This window comes from Ostrinia nubilalis, chromosome 11 (assembly GCF_963855985.1).
Source record: "Ostrinia nubilalis chromosome 11, ilOstNubi1.1, whole genome shotgun sequence".
Classification (NCBI taxonomy): Eukaryota; Metazoa; Arthropoda; class Insecta; order Lepidoptera; family Crambidae; genus Ostrinia; species Ostrinia nubilalis.
The window spans coordinates 14,133,101-14,158,551 of record NC_087098.1 but is presented as its reverse complement, the minus strand read 5'-3'; the positions used below and the strand labels follow the sequence as shown (position 1 = coordinate 14,158,551).

The following is a 25,451-nucleotide window of genomic DNA, read 5'->3' as shown; positions in this document are numbered from 1 at the left end:
CTTGTCTTAACACGTTGCCTTGGATAACCGATGAAAGGTAAAAAAATTGTGGCGATTCCAATAATGGCCATCATTTGTCTGCTCCTCGTGAAACATCAGTGGAATTTTGCCAGAACTACCATAAAAGTACCTAGTAAGTATGTATTAACAGTATTACACATTAGGCAAACTGTCACGTTGATTGGAATAATTTTTCGATTATACTAAAAACTTGCATCTCTCATTATTTTATTTGCATAGTGTAGTGCAATATAATAACACGATCTCTTATTGAAACAAACTAATACTCAGCTAAAACATAAATATGATTCTCTGTACCTATCTATTAGGGTTTAATAGCAATACTGTGGTAGGCTTATATTATGCTAATTACTTATGCAAAACTTTGAAAAACATTGCTGAATTATGTGAGGTCGTTGACCAACTTTTTCTTAGATGCTGCGTAATAGAAACACGAGCTAACATTTAAGCTTCGTAGTATAAGGCCGCTTGTACATGCTAAGAAAAGTCGCCGGGCCTACGCAAAAATTAATGTCGTTTCTACACACGAACCGTGTACATACAATGCTCCGGCGCTGACCAAGAAAAAAATCTTGTCTGCGCTAGACACGACACGTGTGGTAAATTTTCGTGGCGTCCAACGAAATTCTTGTCTTGTCTGTGGCAGGCACGGTGAAATTTCCTAGCGTGTACGAGAAGCCTAAATGCGTTAAAATGCATGGATAATGCAGCAATTTTATTGGTTTCTTCGCTACGACTAGACCGATGTTTTCGGGACTTTCCTGTTAGGGTACCCTCTAAATTAAAACCCATGAACAGAATCCATGAGACCCAACCCCGCGCGGGCACAATCGCAGGCAAGAAATAGCGTGTAAAAACGTTCCAAAATAGCGCCAATTTTTGACAGAGATGTTAACAGGCCATTAATGGGACTAGAAATAGAATTAAAATGTCTGCAAACCGGTTCAGAGTGCAAACCCCAGTCAAGGTGAGTAGCACGCTTCCACCGCATGCTCGGGAGCTCTCTCCTGCATGATGACCACGTGATATTCAAACTTGATGATGGCGGAAAACTTGTCTTTAACGACTTATTAAGAATTATTATTTAATTTATCAAATTTTTGTTAATACAAATGTAACACGCAGTTGCAATACTAAATGTATTATAATACCAACTTTATCGTCGTAATCATTTCTAACGATATCAGTTCACAGCTGGACCTGAATTTCCGTCAAGAATCGCCACAAAGAGCGAACTCTTGGTTTTTTCATCCCCTTAATTTATCAGCTACCTTTGTATTCATCGGTCTGCCTCTGTAGCAATCCCAACTAATATTATAAATGCGAAAGTAACTCTGTCTGTCTGTCTGTCTGTCTGTCTGTCTGTTACGCTTTCCCGCTTAAACCTCGCAACCGATTTTGATGAAATTTGGCATAGAGATAGTTTGAGTCCCGGGAAAGAACATAGGATAGTTTTTATCCCGGTTTTTGAAACAGGGACGCGCGCGATAAAGTTTTTCTGTGATAGACAAAATTCCACGCGGGCGAAGCCGCGGGCGGAAAGCTAGTCTAGCAATATAAAATTGGGAAAACGATTCTATTTTATGAAAACGTCACGTAACCAAGTGTTTTAACTTAGAGGAATATAAAATTTATGTACATTTCCAATAGTATGATTAACGTAAGTTTATACAGTTACGAGTGCGTCATCAAGAGTCACCGAAACATGATTCGGTTTTTCAAAATTTTGTATACTTATTACTAGTTAAGGGGCACCTTGTGTTATGTAATCAAAACAATAATTTGCATAAAAGATATTTATTAAAACAGCCTTAGTATCACTCTACATAAGGTTTGATGATGACGTCCTCACTGCGCCTCCTCCGTCTGTTGCAAAACCACTCGAGGAGCAGCACCACCGATGCTGAGAAGAACCCTAAAAAAACACATAGTTTGATTAAGGGTCCTTTCATTTAGACTGTTGACCGAAGATCACAATAGCCGAACGGTGAAGGGGTTGGACTGGCCGACTCGAAATCCGAGGAACGCTGGTTGACTTGACTATTGTGGTGAACCCACTCGTAACACACGCATCGGTATTTAAGTTGATATGAGGTGAGGAGGTTAATAAGACGTAGTGTGGACAGGCCTCCCACTAGGTGGACCGACGATCTGGTGAAGGTCACGTGAGGTGCTTGGATGCGGGCGGCGCAGGACCGGTCTTAGCGGAAATCCTTGGGGGAGGCCTTTGTTTGTCCAGCGGTGGACGTCATTCGGCTGAAACGACGAGGGGTTAACGACTATTAGTAATTTGTGCAATACAAATTAAGTACATAGGTACTAATATATTCTTTAAAACCTTAGATTATATAGTTGCCTCAAGGTGGCTTTGAAGGACAATTGAATCTTCAGTACCAAACACGCTTACTGATACTGCCTAGTATAGTAGACACCTACTGATTACATTACCATTCGCCGACATATCTTTATATGTAACGACATTTTAAATGTATTACCATTCTAGTCTTGCAACTCGTTAGACGAGTTTAGATCTATATGGCTCTATATCAAACCATCCATATTATATACCTATCAGAACTAAATGCCAAAGGTACGAGTAAATAAAAGCAGCTTCGACCAGAAATTGCAGGTATCCTCTCGAGTGCCATGAAATACCGCCATACCACTTTCAGAGGACATCAAACGCGCTCACGTGAGCGCGTCAAAAAATGTCATTAAATGTATGACGGATTGTATGTACAGCGCCTCTAGCGGGAAACGTTCAAAAACTAAAATTTTCATACATTTTTTAAACGCGTTATCTAGTGAGCGCGTTTAAAAAACGTACACTCACACTCAGCCCACAGAAATAAAAACTTACATGACAAATCGCACCGAGCATAAAACTCAGCCACGACCCAGCCTATGAGTTCACTACTGATATGTTAGTGGACTTTGAGCTTCATAGTTTAGGCTACGGCCATAAACTTGCGTTCCTGATTGTTTTATAGACTCTACTGGCTTTCCGGCCGCGGCATCGCCCGCGTGGAATTTGGTCTGTCACAGAAAAACTTTATCGCGCGCGTTCCTGTTTCAAAAACCGGGATAAAAACTATCCTATGTCCTTTCCCGGGACTCAAACTATCTCTATGCCAAATTTCATTAAAATCGGTTCAGTGGTTTAGGCGTGAAAGCAAGACAGACAGACAGAGTTTCTTTCGCATTTATAATATTAGTTTGAACTTTAGTAGAGCTCTAGAGCTTCATAAGATATAACCGTCGGCTTTCCATATCATCTTTGAACCAGAAATCATAGCTAAGCTTAAGGCTGAGTTGCACCAACAACTTTAACAATAACCGGTCCTTTTTGTATGGAGTTTGACAGATTTTTGACGTTTGTTAAAGTTATAAAGCAAGATGGTGCAAACAGCCTATGTTTTTTGTGGTTGTGTAAAAAACAACTGAAAACCTTAACTATTGTTACACTAAAGTGATCTCTATTATCAACGTACCAAGGAATAGCACGAAGAAAGAGCCCTGCATGTCGCGCAGGTTGACGGTATGGTTGTTCACCTCCTGCGCAATGCTGGAGGTCTTCCAGCACCGGTCGCGCTTCGGCAAGTAAGCGAACAACCACTTGGAGATGAGCCCCGCCTTTTGCATACGGTTGATCCTGGAAATTTCAAGTCATCATAATAGTGGGGATAGACTGAAGCCAAGGATACACAAGGGAGAATTGTCCCGTGTAATTAAGATTCTATGTGTTGTAGCAACATTCCCAAACCTCCCCTGTGTTTCGTCGCGAAACATTCTACTTGACCCGGGATATGTTTCGTGTTGCTCTGTGAGTAAAACACGAGTTTCGTGACAGTTTTGCGGCGTTTGTTCCCTAATTGTGCAACTTTTCAAGACAACTAATCAAGACGGCCTCTTTGGGCAACATCCCCGCATGTCCCGCAAAATTGTTCCTGGGAACATTACGTAGTTGGTCAGCGACATGTTCCGCAACATATTTATCCATATTTTGTCCCCTATAGGTATAGGGCCATCCGTATCTGTGGCCACATAAAGACTGACTTTCTGGATGAAAGTTCCATTTAACCTACAGAATCAGTTTCCATGGTGATCACTTACTCTTTGTTTATCACGGGCAAGTACGGACTACCGGCGGGCAACACCATTGCCAGCTGCTCATCCATGAATTCTTCTGCACCTAGAATACAGGGAACCTTAGAAGGATAAAGTTAAAAGGGTCTTCTAATGAAGAGGTGCAACAAACTACAATCTGCTCTACACTTTTGAGAGAATCGTCTATATTAAAACATCAACACAACAAACATACGAGTCTTGAGAGAGTTTTGGCAGACATTCACAGGATCATTTCATCTGTAGTGACGTATTATTACAACTACCTGCCTAATATTTTATTTGTACATTGTGCAGCAATATCTTTTACTAGCGGCAGCCCGCGAATTCGTACGCGTGGATCCCGTTTTGCCCCTCTTGTGGGTTGAATTTTGCAAAATCCCGTCTTAGTGAGCACTTACGTTCTAAAAGGAACCCCCATTGAAAATTTGAGACTCATGGCACTTGTAGTTTCCGAGATTTCGTGATGAGTGAGTGAGTCAATCAGTCAGTGACTTTTCGCTTTTATAGATACAGATTTGAAAATAATGTAATCACTCACTGAGAGCAAAGTCGCAAGTATCTGTGAGCATGTGCTCAGCGCGCATGAGATAGCTCAGCCTGAGCTTCCAATCGAAGATGACGTGCCTCTGCTCGCGGATACGTATCAGCTGCTTCTTCCCTGCAACAAACCATACGATGCTCGCCGTGATAAAATCTTGTCGATTTTAGACGACAAATGTATGAGTATGGGCTTATCACGTAACAATAAAATGGCGTGATAAAACCTTATCGCGGCGTGCATCCTAGGCCTAAAATACGAGTATACTGTATTCAAAATATTACATTAGTGTGTGTATTCACCTCAACTTTTGTTAAGCGATTATGAGCCTCTGCAGCCATTGTATTAATTATGATTTCGGATGAAATTGCAAGCGCTTTGGTCATACTTAGGACCATCCTAGGTAGACAGAACCATTACCTATACATTATTTGGTTTCTTCTTTTAAAATAACTTAAGTTTAGTCAAAATAAGGTATAGTTATTTAATTTTTAGCGTTAAGAGTCGCATCTCAAACTAATTTGAAAATTATAAATTTTCAAGATTATCTGGGGGCACGGCAGTGCCCCCGCCAAGTCGAGCGTGAAGCAAACACTGCCGTACCATCCTTTACTGGAACCATTTCGCCGCATTTTCAGGCCCCTATTTGAGAACCTCTGGATAAGACCAGAACGCAGAAATTTTCGTCATCTAGTAAGCTATAATCACGTACTTAAAATCCAAAATTTCAAGTCTGTTGGTCACTTAGTTCCGAAGTTAAGCGAAAGCAAAGTTTCGCATTTACGACACTCACTCACTGATAATCATCAAAATAGAACTAGTACTTCCCATAAACTCAGAGAGCTGAAATTTGGTACAGAGTTAGGGTTTAATGGCCACATAAAGGGAAAACTGTAAAAACTAGGAAAATCGAAGATCTGGAGTAACACCACATTCATAATAAATACTACTCCGGCACCGTGGTATTCGCCTGTATCGCTCACCGCTAGATGGCGCTAGCACTAGCAAGCGGTGTCCAGATTTTTTTCCTTTCTAGAGCCCCCCGTCGATTAAGTTGAATGTTGTGTAATTTGCATTTCGTAGATTTCGTTTATTATATTGTAAGGTTCGCTAAGGTTATGTTATTAAAACAATTCTGATTCGTTGTCCATTTTAAAGGTCGTTGAGTTTATTTGTGTTTAATATCGTAAAAAATGTCGATAAAACGACGACGTTAAATAATTTTGCCACTTTCTACAAAAAGAAGTGAAATCCCACCAAAAACATTCTGTAAAAAACTAGCCAAGTCTCGATGGAGCTGCTTGTTTATCTCTAAAAAGTAATGAAATCTAGACAAAGTCGTGCCAAGTCTATGGTTCCTTACTGCGATTTCTTTATTATTATAGTTAATGTTGTGTGACTTGGCCGTTGAAGGGTACAAAACCAGGTAATCCATGACACCATTGCACCAATCTGTCGCCAGAACCGCTACCCATTGGCGATGGAAAACTGCCACTTGGAAAACCGCGTTGATTCAATAACCAGTCAATTGTAGGCTTAATAAAGCTGCGTATTTCAATAATACTTATTGTATGATTATCTTAATAAAGATTGTTCAACGGCCAAGTCACACAACATTAACTATAATAATTAAGAAATCGCAGTAAGGAACCATAGACTTGGCACGACTTTGTCTAGATTTCATTACTTTTTAGAGATAAACAAGCAGCTCCATCGAGACTTGGCTAGTTTTTTACAGAATGTTTTTGGTGGGATAAACGATTTTTTCAAGTTATTTATAATTTTCAAAATAAGGTATATTTGGTAATCAAGCATGTCAACCATAATATCGTGCTATGTGAGGTTTAATTGTATTAGACAATTCCATTTCAATTGTTTATCTTAAATTGTCTTTTTATTTTAAACCCAATATAATTTGAATAAATTAGCTTAATTAATTATTGTTAGTGGGTTTTTACTATAATTCAGCAAATTCAGAAACGAAAATAGCCTAATTTCATACTTAAGTAGAGAATCAGTATTCTCATGAGTATAAACGCACTGGAACAGACCTAAGTACGAAATAAAAGCTTTGACTCTCAATTCAGATACCGGGGGTTAGTTATAAATCCAGCAAGCAGGTAGCCTACATTTTTTGCTGGCTAAGGGCCTTCACCCACGGCGACTTTTTGTCGTTTCATTTACGAAACGCGTAACAGCATCGCTACTAACGCGCGTCTGTCGCATTTGCAACGCACTACAGAAGTGATGGCAACGCGCTACCTACGCGCTACAGCAGCGCGACTGCATCGCTACAAAAAGTCACCGTGGGCGAGGGCCCTAAGCTAGCTATAAATGTTAAAGCGAATATTAAAACACGTCACCCACATGAAGACAGATTGCCGCCTGCGCCCGCTCCGCTCAGCTCGGCTCCCTTCAGCAGCGCCGCGTACTTCGGCTCGTCGGAGTTCTGGAATGAAATATGATTATAATTGACGACTTTATGTAGATTAATATTTAAGGAAAATCTCTAGAAAAAATTTAAGCCACAAATCGACAAGTGACAGTCTACAGCACATTAGACTACATTTTTGATTTGATTGTTACAATGAAAGCCTTTATTCCAATCCACCCCCTTTAAGCTTGTCACCGGGGTAGTGGTTAGCACTTAATATATGGCGTTTATATTCCCATCTACCCCCATCTGCTGCAATACAGCGAAGATCTGCAACTTTAACGCCAATGAAGACAGTGTGTCCCAGGACAGTTAAATTATTTTATCGTAATGCAACTAGTTATAAAATAGATTTAGAATATTGATATTGAACGCTTGTGACGATTTAAATAACTACCTTCAATTCCATCTCTAAATAGGACCCCTTTTGAATCGACCACGTATACGTGAGTTGGTTTTCCAGCAACTCTCCTATGGTGGTCACGGGGATCTCCTGCTTTGGGAATGTGAGGAAGGCCACCAGGTTTCCGGAGTAGGTGGTTACCACGACCAGAACCACCAACCACCAGGTGCCAACCACAAGACGACCGCTGTCAGCCCTTGGTAAGTACATTCCACCTAAAAATGTCATATTAGAAGTTGAAACTTCAAATCTCTGATTCTTTAGCTAAAATGATTTATATCTCTGAAATAACCTATGTTCGTTTTTACAATTTATTACAATAAGAGTACCTATGTAGGTAGATAAATAACCATAGATACATTGTATTGCACGTTGTTTATTAAATATTCAATGATACTAGTTAAATTAACATACTGAACATACTGCCTGCAAATGGAACAAACATACCTTCACAAAAGTAGGTAATGAGAATTTAAATAAAATTATTTGATAAGGAAAACCTATTTAGTCATCGTGAATCGTCATTGTATTTCTAATAGGTATTTTTTTTAATTTTAAGGTGCAGGCTATAAATGGGTAAGAATATTTTTCCTTTTTTATAGATTGTTTTAAATAAGATCACATGTTGTTGTCAAAATATTAATCGGTCTTTATGACAATACTTTACGCAATATTAAACCAACATTACCAACCCGCATAATTCTTTAAAAAATATGTATATACAAATGATCTTACCCTGTTGCAGCAACGCCCCATAGACGTACCACAGGCAGTTGTGGATGGTGGACAGGCCACCCTGGCGTGTGATCTCCTTGGCCTCGTAGTACGGGCTCAGGCGGTGGATGATGTACAGCGTCGGGCCCATCAGGATCACGCCAAGACCCAGGCATAGCCATGTCTGCAACGGCCAGAATTTAAAAAACAAAAGAGGTAAGTGAAGTACAAACTAGCGTCAAACAAATAACCAAATGTCGTGGCTATGAGGTACATGCATGCATACTACAAAATACGATTTGCTTGCAGCTACTTGCGATAGTACCTACATCAAGCTTCAAGCAACTTATGCCATGTTAAGAGGTGCTATTACACCGTATGCTGTGCTCATCACAGCTAAATAGAACTGGCATCACTTCACTTGTGCTTGATATTCATAGTGTTCTAAAAAAGTTTACTGTAATGGGGGGTGGCAGATACTAACATCAGTGGTGAAAGGTAGCAAGAACAACAACGCTCGGCTAAGCTCTCGTGGCCGAGCGATCATGAAGCTGTAGGGCTGAGTGCTAACTGCTAGCGTGTAATTGATACCTGTAAAAGATAGAGATCAGATAATTTATATCAAAGTATTGAAAAACGCAGTCCCACGTTGGGCGCCAATTACATGGAAGTGGCGATCAGTCATTTATATCAAAAGTAAATACGTAGTCCCACGTTGGGCGCCAATTACATGGAAGTGGCGACGAAAAAAAACCTCCCTAAATTTTTTTATAAAGAATTGAAATAAGTAACTCATTTCAATTGTGTATATTACCAGATGGCGGGTCTGAAAAGACTGTGAAAGCAACTGCCGCAATAGCAGCTTGGCCCTTCGCAATTGCTGTCAACGTTAATGCTGCGTCTTGGCTGTGCATCATCTACAAAACATCGTTCAAGTAAGTGTTATTCGCAGCTAAAAATAACTGATTAACATTTTCAAAATTATTCAAATTAAAACTTACATCCGCCGTAGTATCATTAGAAAGCAAGTTTTTCACATGACTCGGAAGAATCACTTTAACACTGAAACAAAAAGTGAACGTAACCAATTTGGAAAATAACTATATCTTTAACAAAATCATAGAGCACTTACGTAAAGTTCTTATTTTTGGCCAGCTGGTTTACGATGTCGAAAATCAAACCACTGCAGCTGACCACTGAACCAGATTCGTTGACTTGAAGAATTGTCCATGGTGGGTTCTAGAAAATTATAGAGCTTTTAGTACATGTCTTGGTAGCCGGGCACTTCTTAATCTAATGGTGCGTCCACACTGGGCGAATATGCTCGCGCGGCAAACTCGACATCCTGCTCACCCTGCTCTTGAGTAAGCAAGATGTCGAGTTTGCCGCGCGAGCATATTCGCCCAGTGTGGGTGGACGCACCATAAGAGGTATGCAACCAGATCTAACTAACTGTGCTCCTTGCAGTAATGTGACTCTCCCTCGCAATCACCCGCACACCTCCCCGCGTTCGTCCCGTCCGTACCAGAGCGTTGATATAACATCACGGCTGCCAGGTGCGCTTAACTCGATCGAGGTGTCGTACAGATGTTGTTGTGTGTGCGCAACTAAACAAAATAGTAATAGACTATTCTCGACTTTTCAAAATACTTACATGATAGGTTATTATCGGTAAGGCTTTTCCTCTGAACCCGTGCTCCACGTGAGGGAATAAGACGTCGTCAAATCGCAACGCGTCTATTGGACGCCAATAACCGACCTGCAGAAAAAATAAGATCCTGAACTGTTAAAATAAAGCACCAGTCTATCCTTCTTTATGTTGTTTTTTATTGACTTTATGAGCAACCCTTGAGGTATGCAACTGTGACATACGGAATAGTTATACCCTTTCGACGTATACGTTAATGTTAGGATTTACCTACTGAGTTTAACAAAATAGGTTAATAACTACATAATAATATTTAGCTGTATGCTGTATTCCAAAAAAATGTTGCTCTAGGTAACTTTATTTACTCACTTGCAGCAGATCAACGTGCTCTATAACTCCTTTAGTTGTTGCGTTGTCTGGTTCTTTGAATAATTGGTCTGAGTCCCCATAGGACCGGTAGGTGGCACCCCAAGTGTCTGCTGCCAGGGCTCGCCATGTGCTACAGTTGCCACAGCTGCTTTTAGTTGATATGTGTTGCTGGACATGGGAAAAGTTCATATGAACACTTTAAACCGGGTCTTTTCAAGGCGAGAGTAAATAGGCAGATACAGGGCAGATATAGGGCAGATATGTACCATCCTAGACTGCATCTCACTTAACATCAGATGCGATTGCGGTCAAATACCTGCCTTGTTTTGCATTTAGGATGTACCTATCAAAAACTTCAGATACTGGGCGGCTTGTTACGCCTAAACAATAAGCGAAAGCTGCAATAAGCAGACGATCTCATAGCTAAGCTACATCATCATCATTAGTATGCAGAAGCACGATTCTCTTTAATTTACCAGAAATAAATGGAGTAATTTAGCCTACACTCCGCAACTGGCCAATGGATTAGGGAAGCCTGAACTTTGCATTCTCACTTTCTTTGGCCATATTACACGTGGAGACGTCGCTTCTGTTGAACGACTTGTCGTGCAGGGGAAGGTTGAGGGCACAAGAGCGCGCGGCAGGTCGCCCATGCGCTGGACTGACCAGGTCAAAACCGCACTCAATGGCCACGATTGCACAAGAAAGGCTGTAGTGTGGGAGGAATGGCGACGGATTGCCACCGGACCGGATGTGACGACCACGACCACTCTGGTAAGAGTGTAGCGACGTAGAAGGAGAGCTTTGCATATTTGTCCCTGAGAGCTACGTCACAACATCAAATACCTGCATATGTTTGAGCAACATGCCCCTCCTCTGTATCTTGTTGGGCCGGATGGCCTCCCACTCCTCGTCAGAAACCTGAGCCGCCACGTCGAACTCATCCTGGACGGCTGCGTCCAGTGCTGATATGAACGCGTTCATCATCTCTTGGCAGTAGCACATCAGCCCATTCTGAAGTCAAATCATAATAGGCTCGTAGGTTGCTGTAGCGACTTTATAAATTAGGAGACAATGGTAATGTAAGAGCGAAGAAATGATGAGATGAGCCAAGAAAAGATAAAAATCAAGGGATATAACAAATCCATGTCTGTCTTGTCTTTTCTTCATACTTACGTTGATTAATACCTAATTTACTTACCTTACATTCTGGGTTACTTTCCGTAATATTGTACATGAACGCAACATTTTCTCCCTCATACAACGCGTTGATCAGACTCGACAAATTCCCGTTTTGGGCGTCTGTGTCCGATATGACGTATAACCACTGCGCAAGAGTGTGCGACATGACCAGATCGCGGGCGATTTCTGCCATCGTAGTCATTACTTCAGTCGTTACTATTGCCATGAAGTTTTCGCCTGAAGGATATAAATGATATTTTTTTATAATTGGTCATAATATTACAGTTTTACTAAGTTTGCCGAAACGGGGCTTAGGCAGTTCCCTAATCCCTCATACTCATCGCTAGTCCCACTAGTCGAACCTCTCATGCTGATTGGACCAACTGCATTCTCATTTACTCATAACTATTATACCTAATTCTTTCTATATCTTAGCTAAGTACCTATGTATTTCACTGGTAATTTGGACAGAACTCTGGTTATCTCTTTACGCCTCAGATACTCGTTTATCTCGTGCTTCATTTTGTAAACTGACACAGAAACTGGGGATGTGGAGGCTCCCTCATCAATCTGCACCGTCAATGACTGCACCACTCGCGATACCATGTCTCGACCTGAAGGAAGACAGGAATACTGTCTATTAATGAAACTTTAGAGCAAGAAATATCGTTTGTCAGTGTAGGCACATACTTAACGTATCATCATGCAAGATCACAGCGGACTTCCACTTAAAAGCCATCTCTGTCCTCATGTCCAATAGAATCTGAGGCAGTTCTTCACCGGGCATCACGTTCGTGACGGTTATGGCCGAATCCGTCGGCAGGCGAGGGCAGTCAACTTCTGTAAGAGCGAATAGGAGGAGTTCCTCTTCTTCTGTGCGGGAGAACAGCGACCACGTATCCTCGCATGATGCAACACTGAACACTGCCAAGAAACCTGAACCATATTTTTAATAGTGAAGTTCTAGCTGGAGATCCTCCATTGTAGTAGGAAAATCAAAATAATATAGAGAGAACGAATACCTTTCTTCAGACTAATGGTTGTCCACGAAAAGTAATGCACAACGACGCCACCATGTTTGAGCTCAACCCTCGCCAACTCCTTGATGTAGTCCTTGAGCTCGTCCAAGGTTGCTTGGTACTGCTCGCCAAGAAACTGTCGGTCTAGCACTACGGCTAGGGTAAAAAGCGGTTTGAACTAAGAACTTTCAGGAAAAAAATGAATCGTAAATCTTATTCTACAAACCTATAGACGCATTCGCAGTTATCAGGGACGGGAACTCCTCTCCTGACACTCGCAATAAATACAACGAAACAAACAAACATATCCGCATGTTGGCACTGCACGATCGAACCACAAGCCGCGCCTTCCCAAAGTAAACTTGCAGTCATAATTCGTATAAAAACCAAGCTATTCCAATAAAAAAGAGGCTAAATATTTAAGGGTATGATTAAATACCAACTAATAAGTCGGCGAACACAGCTGGGTCATGTTACCTATTAATGCGAATGAAATCAGAATCGGTGAAAACATTACGTGTTCTGTAAGAAATGTACAGGGTGTTTTAGTTTCAGCCGACCTAAACAAAAGCTCTACTTGTAGTACCTAGTTTTCTTTAATACCTACTATACTGTTTTGAATTAACGGCTAAATAATTTAAATAAACTTTATAAATACTTATTTTTTCATCATTAGGTACCTAATGCTTTGCTCTTGTTTTTAGGGCCTTAAATAGGGCATTTCCGGTCGAGCTGCTCATCTCACTCAAGGCTCTGCTTGCTAAGACTTAAAACTCCCGGCCCTGAACATCCTGTAATTTTTTTGTGTAATTATGAAGTCAAATGAATCATTGTCGAATATTTTCTAACGTGAACATTTTTATTTTCTGTTCAATCCTTTACTATCTTTCGAATCATAATACCGAAAAATTGGTTGAGACATTTAAGACACCCTGCACGAGACTAGCGAAAGGTCAGGAGCAGTTAATAATGCACACTAATTACGGCAGCCGGCTAAGCCTGATTGCCGTAACCGTGACGCGTGTGTATCACTTCTGGATTAGATTGATGTTTCTGGAGCAAACGATAGTATTGTAATAATGTAAAACGGCCTCGTAGTTGGTAGTTGCCTCTACTGAATAGTAAGATGTATGAGTACGATCGCACAAATCCTTGTATATTATTTTAATGGATGTGCGAAAGGATTATCGATGTTCAACTGAAAAAATTGCTTACCAAAAGAATACATAAATCCTTATCGATCTACAGGGTGTCCCAAAAACAATGGATAACCCTATAATCATCGATAGGCCTCGCCATGGTCTCCCTAACGTCCAATTTTGACCCCAGTAAAAATATCACCGTTTTCAAGATTTTTAAGTTTTTGTGCATTTTTAGAAAATTGCCACCTGCGATTACTTTTTCTCATGCCATTTCTACAAATGAGGATACTTTTCAATCTAGTTTTTTTCCTTATCACAAGGGATAGTTGGGCTATCAAAAGAAAACATTAAAGTTCAACAAACTAGTTTAAAAGTATGAAAATTTTAAGAAATTGCAGAGAAGAAGGAAAAATTTATTCATTGTCTTGGACTTTTGATCAGCCATCGTGTAAAAAAAATGTAGGAAGACCATCGTGCCCATTACCTTAAAAACTTCCTTGGTTAATTGAGATTCTGAAAAGGTATCACAAGCTTATGTATTCTGTATTAGTTTTATCTTATGGCTACTTGAATAGCAACTATACTCAACATCAAATAAACCGCACCTTCCGCGACGCGAACTTTAACGATTTTCTTCTGACACAATCATGGTACCCCAACAATATTGGTGTTATTTGAAAGCCCAATAAATATCCTTAAAGAAAAACACATTTAATTTCTTAATAAATGATTAACATATACCATAAATGTGACTTTAAAAAATACCTCACTTTGGGCCCACCTATGGGATCAATTAGACCAATTTTTATGGTTATAAAACCAAATAATGATTTCACGTGTCCTCTTTAACAGATGGATAGCAATTAAACCCAACTTAACAGTTTTATAGCCATAAAAATTGGCTCTAGCGTAACTACCTATTTTTTGAAGAAGTGACTCTAGATCCTTCTAAAGACACATTTTTGGGGTAAAAACCTTTCCTTTAATGAAATGAAGGTTAGAACTAGGCTTTTAAATGGTACCAATATTGATGGGAAGTGGGGATGCATACGTTTGAAAATGCTTGTCGCGGGAGGTGCGATTTATTTGACGTCGAGTGTAGTATGAAAACTGCAAAAATGAGTTTTTCTCGTAATAGTTAAACTAGGACTGCATAGTGGCATTAAATACAAATGGATAATTTTCAACCGACTTCAAAAAAGGAGGAGGTTCTCAATTCGACCCGTATGTTTTTTTTTTGCGTAGGAATTTTAATAAAGCAACATTTTATCATCATCATCATCATCATCATTTCAGCCATAGGACGTCCACTGCTGAACATAGGCCTGTACCCCATGATTTTCATAATGACCGCTTGGTAGCGGCCTGCATCCAGCACCTTCCTGCTTACCTTTATGAGGTCGTCGGTCCACTTTGTAGGTGGACGTCCTACGATGCGCTTTCCGGTGCGTAGCCTCCACTTGAACTCTGTTGCCCCATTGGCTGTCCGTTCTGCGTTTTTGTGATTACTTAATCTTTGTTTTACACCTTATAAATGTGCCTATAGACAGATGCCCGTCATGATACACGGCTCGGAAACGTGGATTTTTTGCACAGCGTGCTATGGAAGGGGCTATGCTCGGGTTTCTTTACGAAACCGTATCAGAAATTAGGAGACCTGTAAACGAACTAAAGTCGCTGACATAGCCCGACGGATCAGCAAGCTGAAGTGGCAAAGGGCAAGGCAAAGTAATTCGCAGAACTGAGACAGCAGGGTCCAAGTGGAGGCTACGTACCGGAGAGCGCATCGTAGGACGTCCACCTACAAAGTGGACCGACGACCTCATAAAGATAAGCAGGAAGGTGCTGTATGCAGGCCGCTACCAAGCGGTTATTATGAAAATCATTAGGGTACAGGCCTATGTTCAGCAGTGGACGTCCTACGTACCGGAGAGCGCATCGTAGGACGTCCACCTACAAAGTGGACCGACGACCTCATAAAGATAACCAGGAAGGTGCTGTATGCAGGCCGCTACCAAGCGGTTATTAAGAAAATCATTAGGGTACAGGCCTATGTTCAGCAGTGGACGTTCTACAGCTGAAATGATAATGATGATGATGATGATGATAAAATGTTGCTATAATTAAATTCCTACGCTAAAAATTATCCATTTGTATTTAATGCCACTATGCAGTCCTAGTGTAACCATTACGAGAAAAACTCATTTTTGCAGTTTTCGTACTAGTTGCTATTCAAGTAGCCATAAGATAAAAATAATAGAGAATACATAGGCTTGTGATACCTTTTTAGAATCTCAATTAACCAAGGAAGTTTTTAAGGTAATGGGCACGATGGTCTTCCTACATTTTTTTTACACGATGGCTGATCAAAAGTACAAGACAATGAATTAATTTTTCCTTCTCTTCTGCAATTTCTTAAAATTTTCATACGTTCAAACTAGTTTGTTGAACTTTAATCTTTTCTTTTGATAGCCCAACTATCCCTGGTGATAAGGAAAAAAACTAGATTGAAAAGTATCCTTATTTGTAGAAATGGCATGAGAAAAAGTAATCGCAGGTGGCAATTTTCTAAAAATGCACAAAAACTTAAAAATCTTGAAAACGGTGATATTTTTACTGGGGTCAAAAATGGACGTTAGGGAGATCATAGCGAGGCCTATCGATGGTTACAGGGTTATCCATTGTTTTTGGGACACCCTGTATATCAAGCGCATTTTATTAAAAATAAATTAATTATATCTTTCTTTGCATAAAATAAAAAAAAGTTCATAATGTCAAATCTTGACATGTGACATGTGACAGTAATGACAGATGACAGTCGGCCAACTTCGCGACGTCATTGCTGAATGTTTGTTTACCTGATTGATCTGAAGAAGTTTTGAAAGAAATTCAAGTACCTAAATGTCGAAAAAATACCAAAAATGTTTCATCACGGTGGGTACAACACGTTTCGATTTGCTCGTCGAGACCATCATGACTCCTTCAGTTCTAAAAAGCCTAAAGAATATGGGTTGCAAAGTGATAACCTTGCAAATCGGCAATAGTGATTTCCAGCCAGGTATTTACGATAAAGAAGGGGTTCAAATTAACGCATATAGATTGAAGGATTCTATATTGGACGACATAAACAACGCGGACCTTGTTATCAGTCACGCAGGAGCTGGGAGCTGCTTAGAAGTCCTAGAAGCTCGGAAACCTTTACTGGTGGTTGTAAATGAGGAACTAATGGACAACCATCAGATAGAGCTAGCCGAGCAGTTACAAGTGGACGGGCATTTGTATTATTGCACCTGTGACACCATCGAAAGTACATTAGATATGCTAGACTTTGGTATGTTGAACCCATTCCCGAAGCCAGATCCAACATTATTTATTAGGTATTTAGATGATGTGTTTAGAGTTAAACCTAAGGCTAAATAATTGTAAGTTTCTCGTGTTTTATAATGTACAGTAACTTTTAATCTTACAGCATAGTAAGTGTAAATAAATATAATAATACCTTGTCTAAATGATTTGAAAAATGTGTTATTATACTTTTATTTTATAAAAGAGTAGAAACAGACAATAAAGGGAAACATCAACCTAAACACTATAGCAACTTATGCAGTTGTAATATGTATGATTTTGCAAGAAAACTGTGTAGTTTTGACTGTGCAAAATGAAATGGCTGTTTGCTCAAAAATTATTTATTTATTTAATAAAATAGAATACAATAAACTATTAATGTGATGTGCTTCATTCCATATTACTTATATTTTTATTTATTTAAAATCTTTATTGCACACAAAAAACAGTTAGTTGGATAACAAAAGCAGGTCATAAGTCCAGCAGGACTGCAATTCGCTGAAATTTTGAATACAAAGATGTATAGTTTTTATGTTTTGTTTATTATTAAAATAAGATAAAATCTTACTTACAACTTTTGCTGTGTCAATTTGAATAAATAATGTACTTGTGGAATAATTTTTTTTTATTGAAAAATATACAGATCATTCACAATACACAACAGGACAACAAAACTATCAAAAATTGTTTGTATTAAACTACTTAGAACAGAAAAGTGAACTCAAAATGAAAAATACAATGTAAAACAATGAAGTTTTGTTTACACTAATTTCTTAGCCTCGAAGAAACTCTTGAGATGTCTCATCTGCCAGTAGCCAATGCCAACGAGCACACCAGTCTGAAGTAAACTCCACCAGAGGACTCTCTGGTTTGTGCTTTCTGAAGTTTGTCTGAAACGTTCTTCACGATGCTGCAATTAAAAAAAAACATTTTTAGAACAGGATTATTTTTAAATATTACTAATTCTGGACAGTAACAAATGCAATGGAAAGTAGCTTTTAATATAACTGCATATTCATAAGCTAGCTTAAATCTAAATCTAGTTATTGTTATAAATTTTTATTTTATTCTATAATTTAAGGAGGGTTTCTTCTGAAAGAAGATGACACCCTCATAGAACTCACACATGATTAACACTATGATAAAAAATTATATTCAAGCCATATGGTATTGAAGAATTTTGCCAAATATTATGTAAACTGGGTGTCCTGTACCATTGTAATAAGATTTAGAGTCAATGGAAAAAAATATAAAAAAATATTCTTACCCTTTGGTAGCTCTGCTCCTTAGTGATCTGGTGCACCTGGTCTAGAAGCTGACGTATCCTCAGCTGCAGCTCCGTCAGCTTGTCCTTTTGTGCCACATTGGCGTAGTCCACAGCGTGCTCACCGACTTGGATGTCCAAGTGGACCTGGAAATTGTTTAACAAGTAATTAGTAAACATGAAAGATGTCTTCATTCAGCATTTTAGTAATATTCCTTTTACAGCTTGCATTTTCTTTTATTACTTTAGTGTCATTTTCATAAATCAAGAATTTTTTTTTGCATTTACTGGATCAGCAAGGCAACTAACACCATTATAGATTGTTGTACAAATAATAAATGTAAATATTTGGTCTGTATAGTTCCAAATCATATTGAGAATTGTTAAAATTGAACTTTGTTGACACAAGTGTTTAATAACAGCAATATCATGATGTCACAATCATTTTATGTGACTTTTTGTGCGAGTACCTATATGAAGGAATATTCACAAATTCTTGACTGGACTACAATAGTAGACAGCAAGAACTCACTCTCAACTGTGATCCACTGAACCAAGACGTGCTATTGGAGTACATGCAGATGACGTGCTCTCCCGGGACATTTGATGTGAAGGAGATCATGCCTTCTGACGAGTACACGCGCGACAGCACCACCCGGTCGTTGCTATCCCTCACTTCCACGTGCATACCGATGCCAGGAGTCGACGGCATAAACCCGCCCGACCGGGGGTCGTACAACTCCACCTTGTAGTTTACTGAAAACGTTACCATTCAATTAAAACCCCTACTTTTATTAACATCCTAACTGTACACTTTCTAATAAGATAAAACGAACTCAAAGGCCTCACCTATTACTGAAGTGTCATCGGGTATTTCTTCAATGAAACATTTCCTTTCCCCTTCAGCTATGTGGAAATACAAAGCCGAAGTCAAGTCCAACAATAGGAACAATGATAAAACTGATGAAATCCTAAATAATTCCATATTTTTGTGGATATTGTATTCGGCGAAAACCAAAATCACAATCGACATAAAATTGACATTACACACGTCACCCCAACACAAATGTCAAAAGATTGTTCCGTTGCAAGCATGTATCGGTTTCTGAACGATTCTTTAGCATTTATTTTCGTATAGATTGCAGAGTCCGAAACTAGCCTCTCCACGAGTCTCCACATTTTTAAGTAATTAAAAAAAATATTTGACATAAGAGCGATTGTTGTTGATGACGTATCGAATTAAAATAATCTTAAAATATTTTGTGCCTCACAATAAACAAAAATACGCATAATGATAATAAAACCTACTATATTTGTGTAACCTACAGTTATCTTTGTCATTAACTTAACCATTAGGTGTTTTCAGTGATCTGTCGCAGAAAATCTGTTACAACAATGGATCCATTTATTGTTGCTGCTATTATTAGTGCTATAGTCATATTAGTGCTCTCTGTTGCATTTTTAAAAGTATGCCAAGTGAAACCACAAGGTAAGATTTATTAATTGATCACAAGAAATTGTATTCCACCTCTGAATCATACAATAAAACAGCCCTATGAAATACGTCTATTCTGACCTTTCATCCCTCTTATAAGCCCCTAAAATCCCCCTAAGATCTCTCAGTGTAAAAGATTAATTGAAGATACATGTACATTTCTAAACAATTGAGGTTATTAAAAAAAAAATCCGGGACGAATTCCTATTAGAATATCAACTGCAAGAACATAATGAAGGTAATATTATTTAAATGCTTATATTTTCCGTTTGCAGCTGGAGCCAGACCAAGAGCAGCTGCAGTGCAGAGAGATGGCGGCCCTGGCAGAGTGCAGGCAGTCAGAAACCAGCGGGCTAGGATGAGAGCTAATGGTATAACTACTATTTTTTCTGTTTACTCTGAAGGTTAACATGCAGATAAGATTTACATGGCATTACAAAATAGATAAGGAAATAAAATTCTCCTAACAATTATTACTAATCTGTTTAAACAATAATTTGAATAGATTAGAGATTTTTTATTACATAATTTGTTTTTAACAAATTAAGAAGTAGCTGGCAGAGCTGGATGAAAAAAGAAAGATCATACATTATTGGCATAGCACTAAGGCTACGTCAAATTCTTTGTTTCTAGAACTTGTATAATTTCATAATAAATAATTTTCACAGCTGCTCGTCACCAAGTTGACCTGGCCGATGAACCGGAAGCGGAGGAAGAAGCGGATGACGGAAACATGCCGGAGACTTCCGGCAAAGTTGAATTTGATGACAAAATGGGTGCCAAGGTAATATAATTGAGTTTCTTTTTTATTTGTTTTGTCTACAATGGGGAAGCTCTTAGCCTCTCACCAGATGGAAAATGATAATCAGTCTTAAGGCAGCAGGGACCTTCTTCTGGAATCCTCATCCACAGAGGAACTGGCTATCTTACCTCCCATTTGCCTACAAAACTATTTTTCACTTAAATTTTATTTTGGTATTTTTTAATATTCTGACATTTCAACTTTCTATCATTCTTATTGACCTCAATAAGAATGATAGAAATGAATGAATGAATCAATTCCAATTGGTTTTTATCTTCTATAATAAAATTTTACTATCAATTTACTAACTTTGTTACATAGAAACTATAAATAATATTTTGCAGTGTTTCAAGTTTTTTTTCTAATGTCTGATAAAATTATCTTTTCAGAAACGAGCTAAGATGGAAGCTAAGTTAGAGAAGAAGAAGGCAAGAGAAGCTGAGGAGCAAATGAGAGAGATGAAAAAGAAAAGAGACGAAGAGATGGAGGAAGAGAGACGGAAAGTAGAGGAGAAAAAGGAGGTAAGTTTAAATATTTCATTTCATAAGTCATCAAATTCTTAGACTGACTTGCAATAGGTGGTACAATCCAAAGTAAGGTTACTTTAACCGTAACTATAACAATAACCAGTGTTTGTTAAAGTATGATGGTGCAACCCAGCCTTAGTAAAATGTTTTCTATTTTAATTCGGCGTCGGCCAAACTAACGCGATCACACGCGATCAGCCGGCGCGCAGCGATGGCGACCAATGCATTTAAGTCTGATCGCCATCGCTGCATGCCGGCTGATCGCTTGTGATCGTGTTGGTTTGCCTGAACCTTAAGAAGTATATTTTATTGCTGCCAGAAATTCAGGTACATACTTATAGCTGAAAAAGTGATGGGAATACTGTTTGATATCATAATTTTGATGCTTACCCTTGCCTGACTGAGATTTTTGGCCAGTAAAAATACAAAACCTACCTAATATAATCTAAAAGAAAAAAAAAACTACCAAAAATGCTTCATCATTTCAGCCATAGGACGTCCACTGATGAACATAGGCCTCCCCCAATGATTTCCAATAGCCGGTTGGTGGCGACCTGAACCACAAAATACTGAAATTTAATATGCCATTGTTTTTATAGGAAGAGGAACGCCAACGTGAGGAGGCTGAAAGGAAAGCAGAGGAGGAGCGTAAGAGGCGCGAGCAAGAGGAATACGAGGCTATGAAGGCCGCGTTCAGCGTCGACAGCGAGGGCTTCGAAGAAAATGAGGAGCAGGACCGCGAGAGTCTGCTGCGAGACTTCATCGAATACATCAAAGTAAACTCAACCTTAACACTATTGTCAAATAAACCAATTTGGATTATACCTATATTTAGAAATAGACTGGCTACGCATAAAACCAAGATACTGTTATGAAATTTCGTCGTCCCGGCATAAGCCCGGCTAGCTCAGTCGGTAGAGCATGAGACTCTTAATCTCAGGGTCGTGGGTTCGAGCCCCACGTTGGGCGCATATCTTTTTGCATTTTATTTTCTTGCATAATTTTAAGTTATTGTGAGTGAATAATATTCCATGTTTAATTTGTTGTTTTTTTTATTCCAGGCACAAAAAGTCGTGCTGCTAGAAGATTTGGCTGCACACTTCAAACTGAAGACACAAGCAGCCATTGACAGAATTGCAGACCTCCAATCATCTGGCGATCTTACTGGTGTTATCGACGACAGAGGGAAATTCATTTACATATCGCAAAAAGAATTGGAAGACGTAGCGAAATTCATAAAACAGAGGGGGCGCGTATCAATAACAGATTTAGCCGAGAGTAGCAATGAATTAATTAATCTAAACCCAGTTACAGTGTCATAGATTTTGCAAAGAAAAATATTTGTTAATTTTATGTGTTGATACTTAAAATTTTAGGAGATTCAATATGTAAAATAAAATGAACACATTGTTATACAAAATGTTTTATTTTATTGAAAAAAAAAAAACAAATTATTCATCATTAATTTCGTAACCAAACATATCTTTTCCTTTCTCTAATAACAAAAGAGATGATTCCTTGATCCTATCCAAAACTTCGACAAGTTTAGCCTTTGTGAACATCTTGTACAATCCTCTATTTTCACCCGATATGAGGTTGCACAGTTTCAATGCTTCTTTGTGGCTATCAATATCTTCTCCACTTTGTAAAATTTTTAGGATTAGAATTACAACCTCAGGTATACACAGACGTCTCAGCGTCTCCAGTTGCTTCAGTCTCTCTTGTTTTTCATCTTCATCAAAGTTGTCAGAGGAGACACTGTCATTCTCATCTTGAAGCCAGCCACTAGGAAATAATAACACGTTGTACAACAAATTCTTCGTGTGCCGCGATTGGTGGAGCACAGCATTCAACCAGCGCGCTTTCTGTTGCTCAACTTGGGCGCATCTCTGCTCATGGTGAACTTTGTCAGAGAATGTTGCATCTTGAGGCAGTGGTTCCACATCTTTTGGCTGTCCACTTATGAAATGTCTGTACCAAGTGGCAAAACCTTCAATAGCTTCCAGGTAAGCCTTCAGACATAGGTGCTCTCTCAGTTCAGAGCAGTTGGTGGGTACTTTGTTCAAAAAATCAGGAATCATTTTATTCACATTAACAACACAAGCTAATGCAGCATCAGTATTTCCTATAAATATGAATGTACGTATCATGGCATTACTCAACCATAAAGCTTCTTGCAACTGGTTGGTAATGAGGGACAACCATTCCAGGGATGAAATAACTTTAGTGATCAATGTTTTGTCTTTTTCAACCGAAGATGTCTGAGTAAATGTTAAATCTAAGTTGCCATAGCCTTGTTGAATATCAGTAATGGCCTTTTTTATAGCAACCCTTGCAGAAGCTGCTACATCAATGCCTGCATCATCGCCTGCCTTCACGACTCCCTGCCTGTACTCACTTTTGTGAATATGATCCATCAATTCAGCATATAATTCAATTTGACGTTCTATTGGCACAGTTGATGTATAATAAGCAATCAGTTCAGGGCATTCTGAGGATCCATCTATTAACTTAGCAATAAGCTGGGTAACATATTTCTCCAATATCTTGTCCCCTACATCATGTTGAGGGTCCTTGCCCATTTGTCTCAAAATTAATATGAGATGGGCCAAAAATCGTATGAACCTTTCTTCAGCAGTGTCAATCCATTGTAAAGAGTCTTGCATAATGGCTCTAATGTTTCCAAGCATTAAGTGACGTTGACATGTTTGATAGTTTGATTCCTTTTTGCCATCCATCAATGACTTTACAGCACCAAATACTTGTTGGAGAGATTGTTCTTCAATTTGAAGTTCATTTTGCAACAATTCCAAAACATCCATGGGAGTAGTGTTAGCATCAGCAGTTAAATGATGTTCATGTAAAAACTTGTCAACCCTGGCTTCTATTTGTACCCTCAAATGTGCCCAAAGTAGATCTTCCCAGTTTCCTTGGCATGCTTGTATAGCACTAGCCAAATGGCCACACAGTATGCCTACAGCAGCCTTGTAGTGAATGTTTTCAGATACGCTATTAGCAATTCCAAGAGAACACCATTTCCATAAATCTCGAGAAGGATTCCCAGATATTTCAAGGGGAGCGTTTTCATCTTCTCTCGGTAGATAATGAAGCAATATCCATCCCTGTAGGACCGCCCCGCGCCATGCCTGTCCAGCACTGATACACAAGGAGACTGCTTCTTTAAATTTTCCACATCTCACTTCAGTAAATATTCTTTTACATAAATCATTATCATCCTTGAGATCATCTGAATGTATTGACTTATTTTGACGCCTAGGTGCATCTGGGTCCATACAAGTTATCATAGCCTTATTTTTTTCTTTATTGAATAAACTTGACCCAATCAACAATTGATGTAGTGTATTACTCCAATGTATGTTGTTTCCGATCACTGGTGCGGAAGTCTTAGTGGCTTCTTCTTGGTAAGCAGCAGTAGCTTCCAACCAATCAACCAATAATTGTAACAGTCGCAACTCTGAATCAGACTGAAACAATGCACCAACCAATTCCTGTTGCGATAAAGTTGGTTCTTTTATCAAGTCGTCCAAAGATTCTGGGTGTTCAGTTATAGAATCGGAATACAAACAGTAAAGTAGCTTCCAGGTATTGGCTTCTTCAGCCAGCCAGTAGTTGTGAGCATTGTACCGGTTCCATGGTTCCACCAATTCCAGTGAATCGCAACAAACTTGACTTAACCTCGCTAATGTATCAAGTACATCGTTTGAACGACTTATTTGTATTATCTCAAAAAACGCCTCGCTCAAACCATCACCAGCGCTTCCTGTGTTAACTAACACTGAAGATTCATCCAAAACTTGCCTCAAGCTCGTATCATTCAGAGTTTTAAAAATTGAGGTTTCATTTAGTATCGGCGACAAATTCAAAGTGTCTTCTCTGTGTAACAAATGCTTACTTCGCTTGTTTCTAATCGGGGTATGTTGTGAGGAATGTAACAGGAGACTTTTATCAAAATTCATTATGTAGTCACTAGTTTTAATCGAATTTAATAAACTAATGTAATTTTTGCGCCCAGCACAAGCTTTAGCCGGAAACAAACATTTGTCAACTGCCAGACAATGTCAATGTGACATTTGCTGGATACAGATTATATCACACACATTCAAATACTAAATATCACTTCTTTAATAATCTTGATGAAACTATTAACATTTAGAAGAATATTTCATTTCAGAGTAGTTAGAAAGAATTAAAACATATGAAATAGTAGTATTAACAATGCATATGAGTATTAATGGTACTCTAATAATACGATGAAAGCATAATCTTGGCTGATATAAAAGTATAGTTTATGATATTTGAACGATGCCTACCGGAAGTATGAACATAATTAAGTACTTTTAATCTAAGATTTAACAAATTAGTAATCATATACATTGCTATTGAACGTAAGTGCGGTAAA

At 38.9% G+C, this 25,451-nt stretch overlaps 5 protein-coding genes and 1 non-coding gene across 6 annotated transcripts; 3 read left to right on the top strand and 3 right to left on the bottom strand.

Annotated features, from left to right (window-relative positions):
* Positions 1-1,811: 1,811 nt before the first annotated feature.
* On the bottom strand, positions 1,812-12,857 carry LOC135076361 (ionotropic receptor 93a). The gene is made up of 19 exons (XM_063970859.1): positions 12,683-12,857; positions 12,460-12,612; positions 12,128-12,373; positions 11,881-12,051; positions 11,457-11,674; positions 11,102-11,269; positions 10,256-10,423; positions 9,893-9,997; positions 9,371-9,477; positions 9,240-9,300; positions 9,053-9,155; positions 8,723-8,829; positions 8,260-8,422; positions 7,519-7,739; positions 7,055-7,136; positions 4,688-4,807; positions 4,135-4,213; positions 3,513-3,673; positions 1,812-1,936 (listed from the first exon to the last, which is right to left on the bottom strand). The coding sequence occupies exons 1-19, from the start codon at positions 12,768-12,770 to the stop codon at positions 1,839-1,841; spliced, it is 2,619 nt and encodes an 872-aa protein (XP_063826929.1). The 5' UTR covers positions 12,771-12,857; the 3' UTR covers positions 1,812-1,838.
* Positions 12,858-16,425: 3,568 nt separating this feature from the next.
* LOC135076309 (UDP-N-acetylglucosamine transferase subunit ALG13 homolog) lies at positions 16,426-17,403 on the top strand. Its single transcript, XM_063970790.1, has one exon. It carries the CDS (start codon positions 16,500-16,502, stop codon positions 17,016-17,018), a length of 519 nt encoding a protein of 172 aa, XP_063826860.1. The 5' UTR covers positions 16,426-16,499; the 3' UTR covers positions 17,019-17,403.
* Positions 17,404-17,550: 147 nt separating this feature from the next.
* LOC135076308 (transmembrane emp24 domain-containing protein eca) lies at positions 17,551-19,286 on the bottom strand. Its single transcript, XM_063970789.1, has 4 exons — positions 19,057-19,286; positions 18,740-18,963; positions 18,211-18,354; positions 17,551-17,853 (listed from the first exon to the last, which is right to left on the bottom strand). The coding sequence occupies exons 1-4, from the start codon at positions 19,238-19,240 to the stop codon at positions 17,704-17,706; spliced, it is 702 nt and encodes a 233-aa protein (XP_063826859.1). The 5' UTR covers positions 19,241-19,286; the 3' UTR covers positions 17,551-17,703.
* Positions 19,287-19,414: 128 nt separating this feature from the next.
* Positions 19,415-22,451, top strand: LOC135076307 (DDRGK domain-containing protein 1-like). The gene is made up of 6 exons (XM_063970788.1): positions 19,415-19,696; positions 19,978-20,073; positions 20,371-20,486; positions 20,894-21,025; positions 21,631-21,807; positions 22,093-22,451. Exons 1-6 carry the CDS (start codon positions 19,603-19,605, stop codon positions 22,351-22,353), a joined length of 876 nt encoding a protein of 291 aa, XP_063826858.1. The 5' UTR covers positions 19,415-19,602; the 3' UTR covers positions 22,354-22,451.
* Trnak-cuu (transfer RNA lysine (anticodon CUU)) lies at positions 21,928-22,000 on the top strand. Its single transcript has one exon. It is a non-coding gene; the product is annotated as a tRNA-Lys (tRNA).
* On the bottom strand, positions 22,439-25,089 carry LOC135076306 (nuclear pore complex protein Nup107). The gene has a single exon (XM_063970787.1). It carries the CDS (start codon positions 25,006-25,008, stop codon positions 22,483-22,485), a length of 2,526 nt encoding a protein of 841 aa, XP_063826857.1. The 5' UTR covers positions 25,009-25,089; the 3' UTR covers positions 22,439-22,482.
* Positions 25,090-25,451: the final 362 nt, after the last annotated feature.

Excerpts from the sequence above, each read along its gene's own strand:
- LOC135076306 (XM_063970787.1), bottom strand. The coding sequence starts at position 25,008 with ATGAATTTTGATAAAAGTCTCCTGTTACATTCCTCACAACATACCCCG.
- LOC135076307 (XM_063970788.1), top strand. The coding sequence starts at position 19,603 with ATGGATCCATTTATTGTTGCTGCTATTATTAGTGCTATAGTCATATTA. Across the intron at positions 20,074-20,370 it reads GGCTAGGATGAGAGCTAATG|CTGCTCGTCACCAAGTTGAC; the intron begins GTATAACTACTA and ends TAATTTTCACAG. Across the intron at positions 21,808-22,092 it reads ACTTCATCGAATACATCAAA|GCACAAAAAGTCGTGCTGCT; the intron begins GTAAACTCAACC and ends TTTTTATTCCAG.
- LOC135076361 (XM_063970859.1), bottom strand. The coding sequence starts at position 12,770 with ATGCGGATATGTTTGTTTGTTTCGTTGTATTTATTGCGAGTGTCAGGA. Across the intron at positions 9,301-9,370 it reads GCCAAAAATAAGAACTTTAC|TGTTAAAGTGATTCTTCCGA; the intron begins GTAAGTGCTCTA and ends TTTTTGTTTCAG. Across the intron at positions 9,156-9,239 it reads CTAATGATACTACGGCGGAT|ATGATGCACAGCCAAGACGC; the intron begins GTAAGTTTTAAT and ends GATGTTTTGTAG.
- LOC135076308 (XM_063970789.1), bottom strand. The coding sequence starts at position 19,240 with ATGTCGATTGTGATTTTGGTTTTCGCCGAATACAATATCCACAAAAAT. Across the intron at positions 18,964-19,056 it reads CGATGACACTTCAGTAATAG|TAAACTACAAGGTGGAGTTG; the intron begins GTGAGGCCTTTG and ends TAACGTTTTCAG. Across the intron at positions 18,355-18,739 it reads TCAGTGGATCACAGTTGAGA|GTCCACTTGGACATCCAAGT; the intron begins GTGAGTTCTTGC and ends AACAATTTCCAG.
- LOC135076309 (XM_063970790.1), top strand. The coding sequence starts at position 16,500 with ATGTCGAAAAAATACCAAAAATGTTTCATCACGGTGGGTACAACACGT.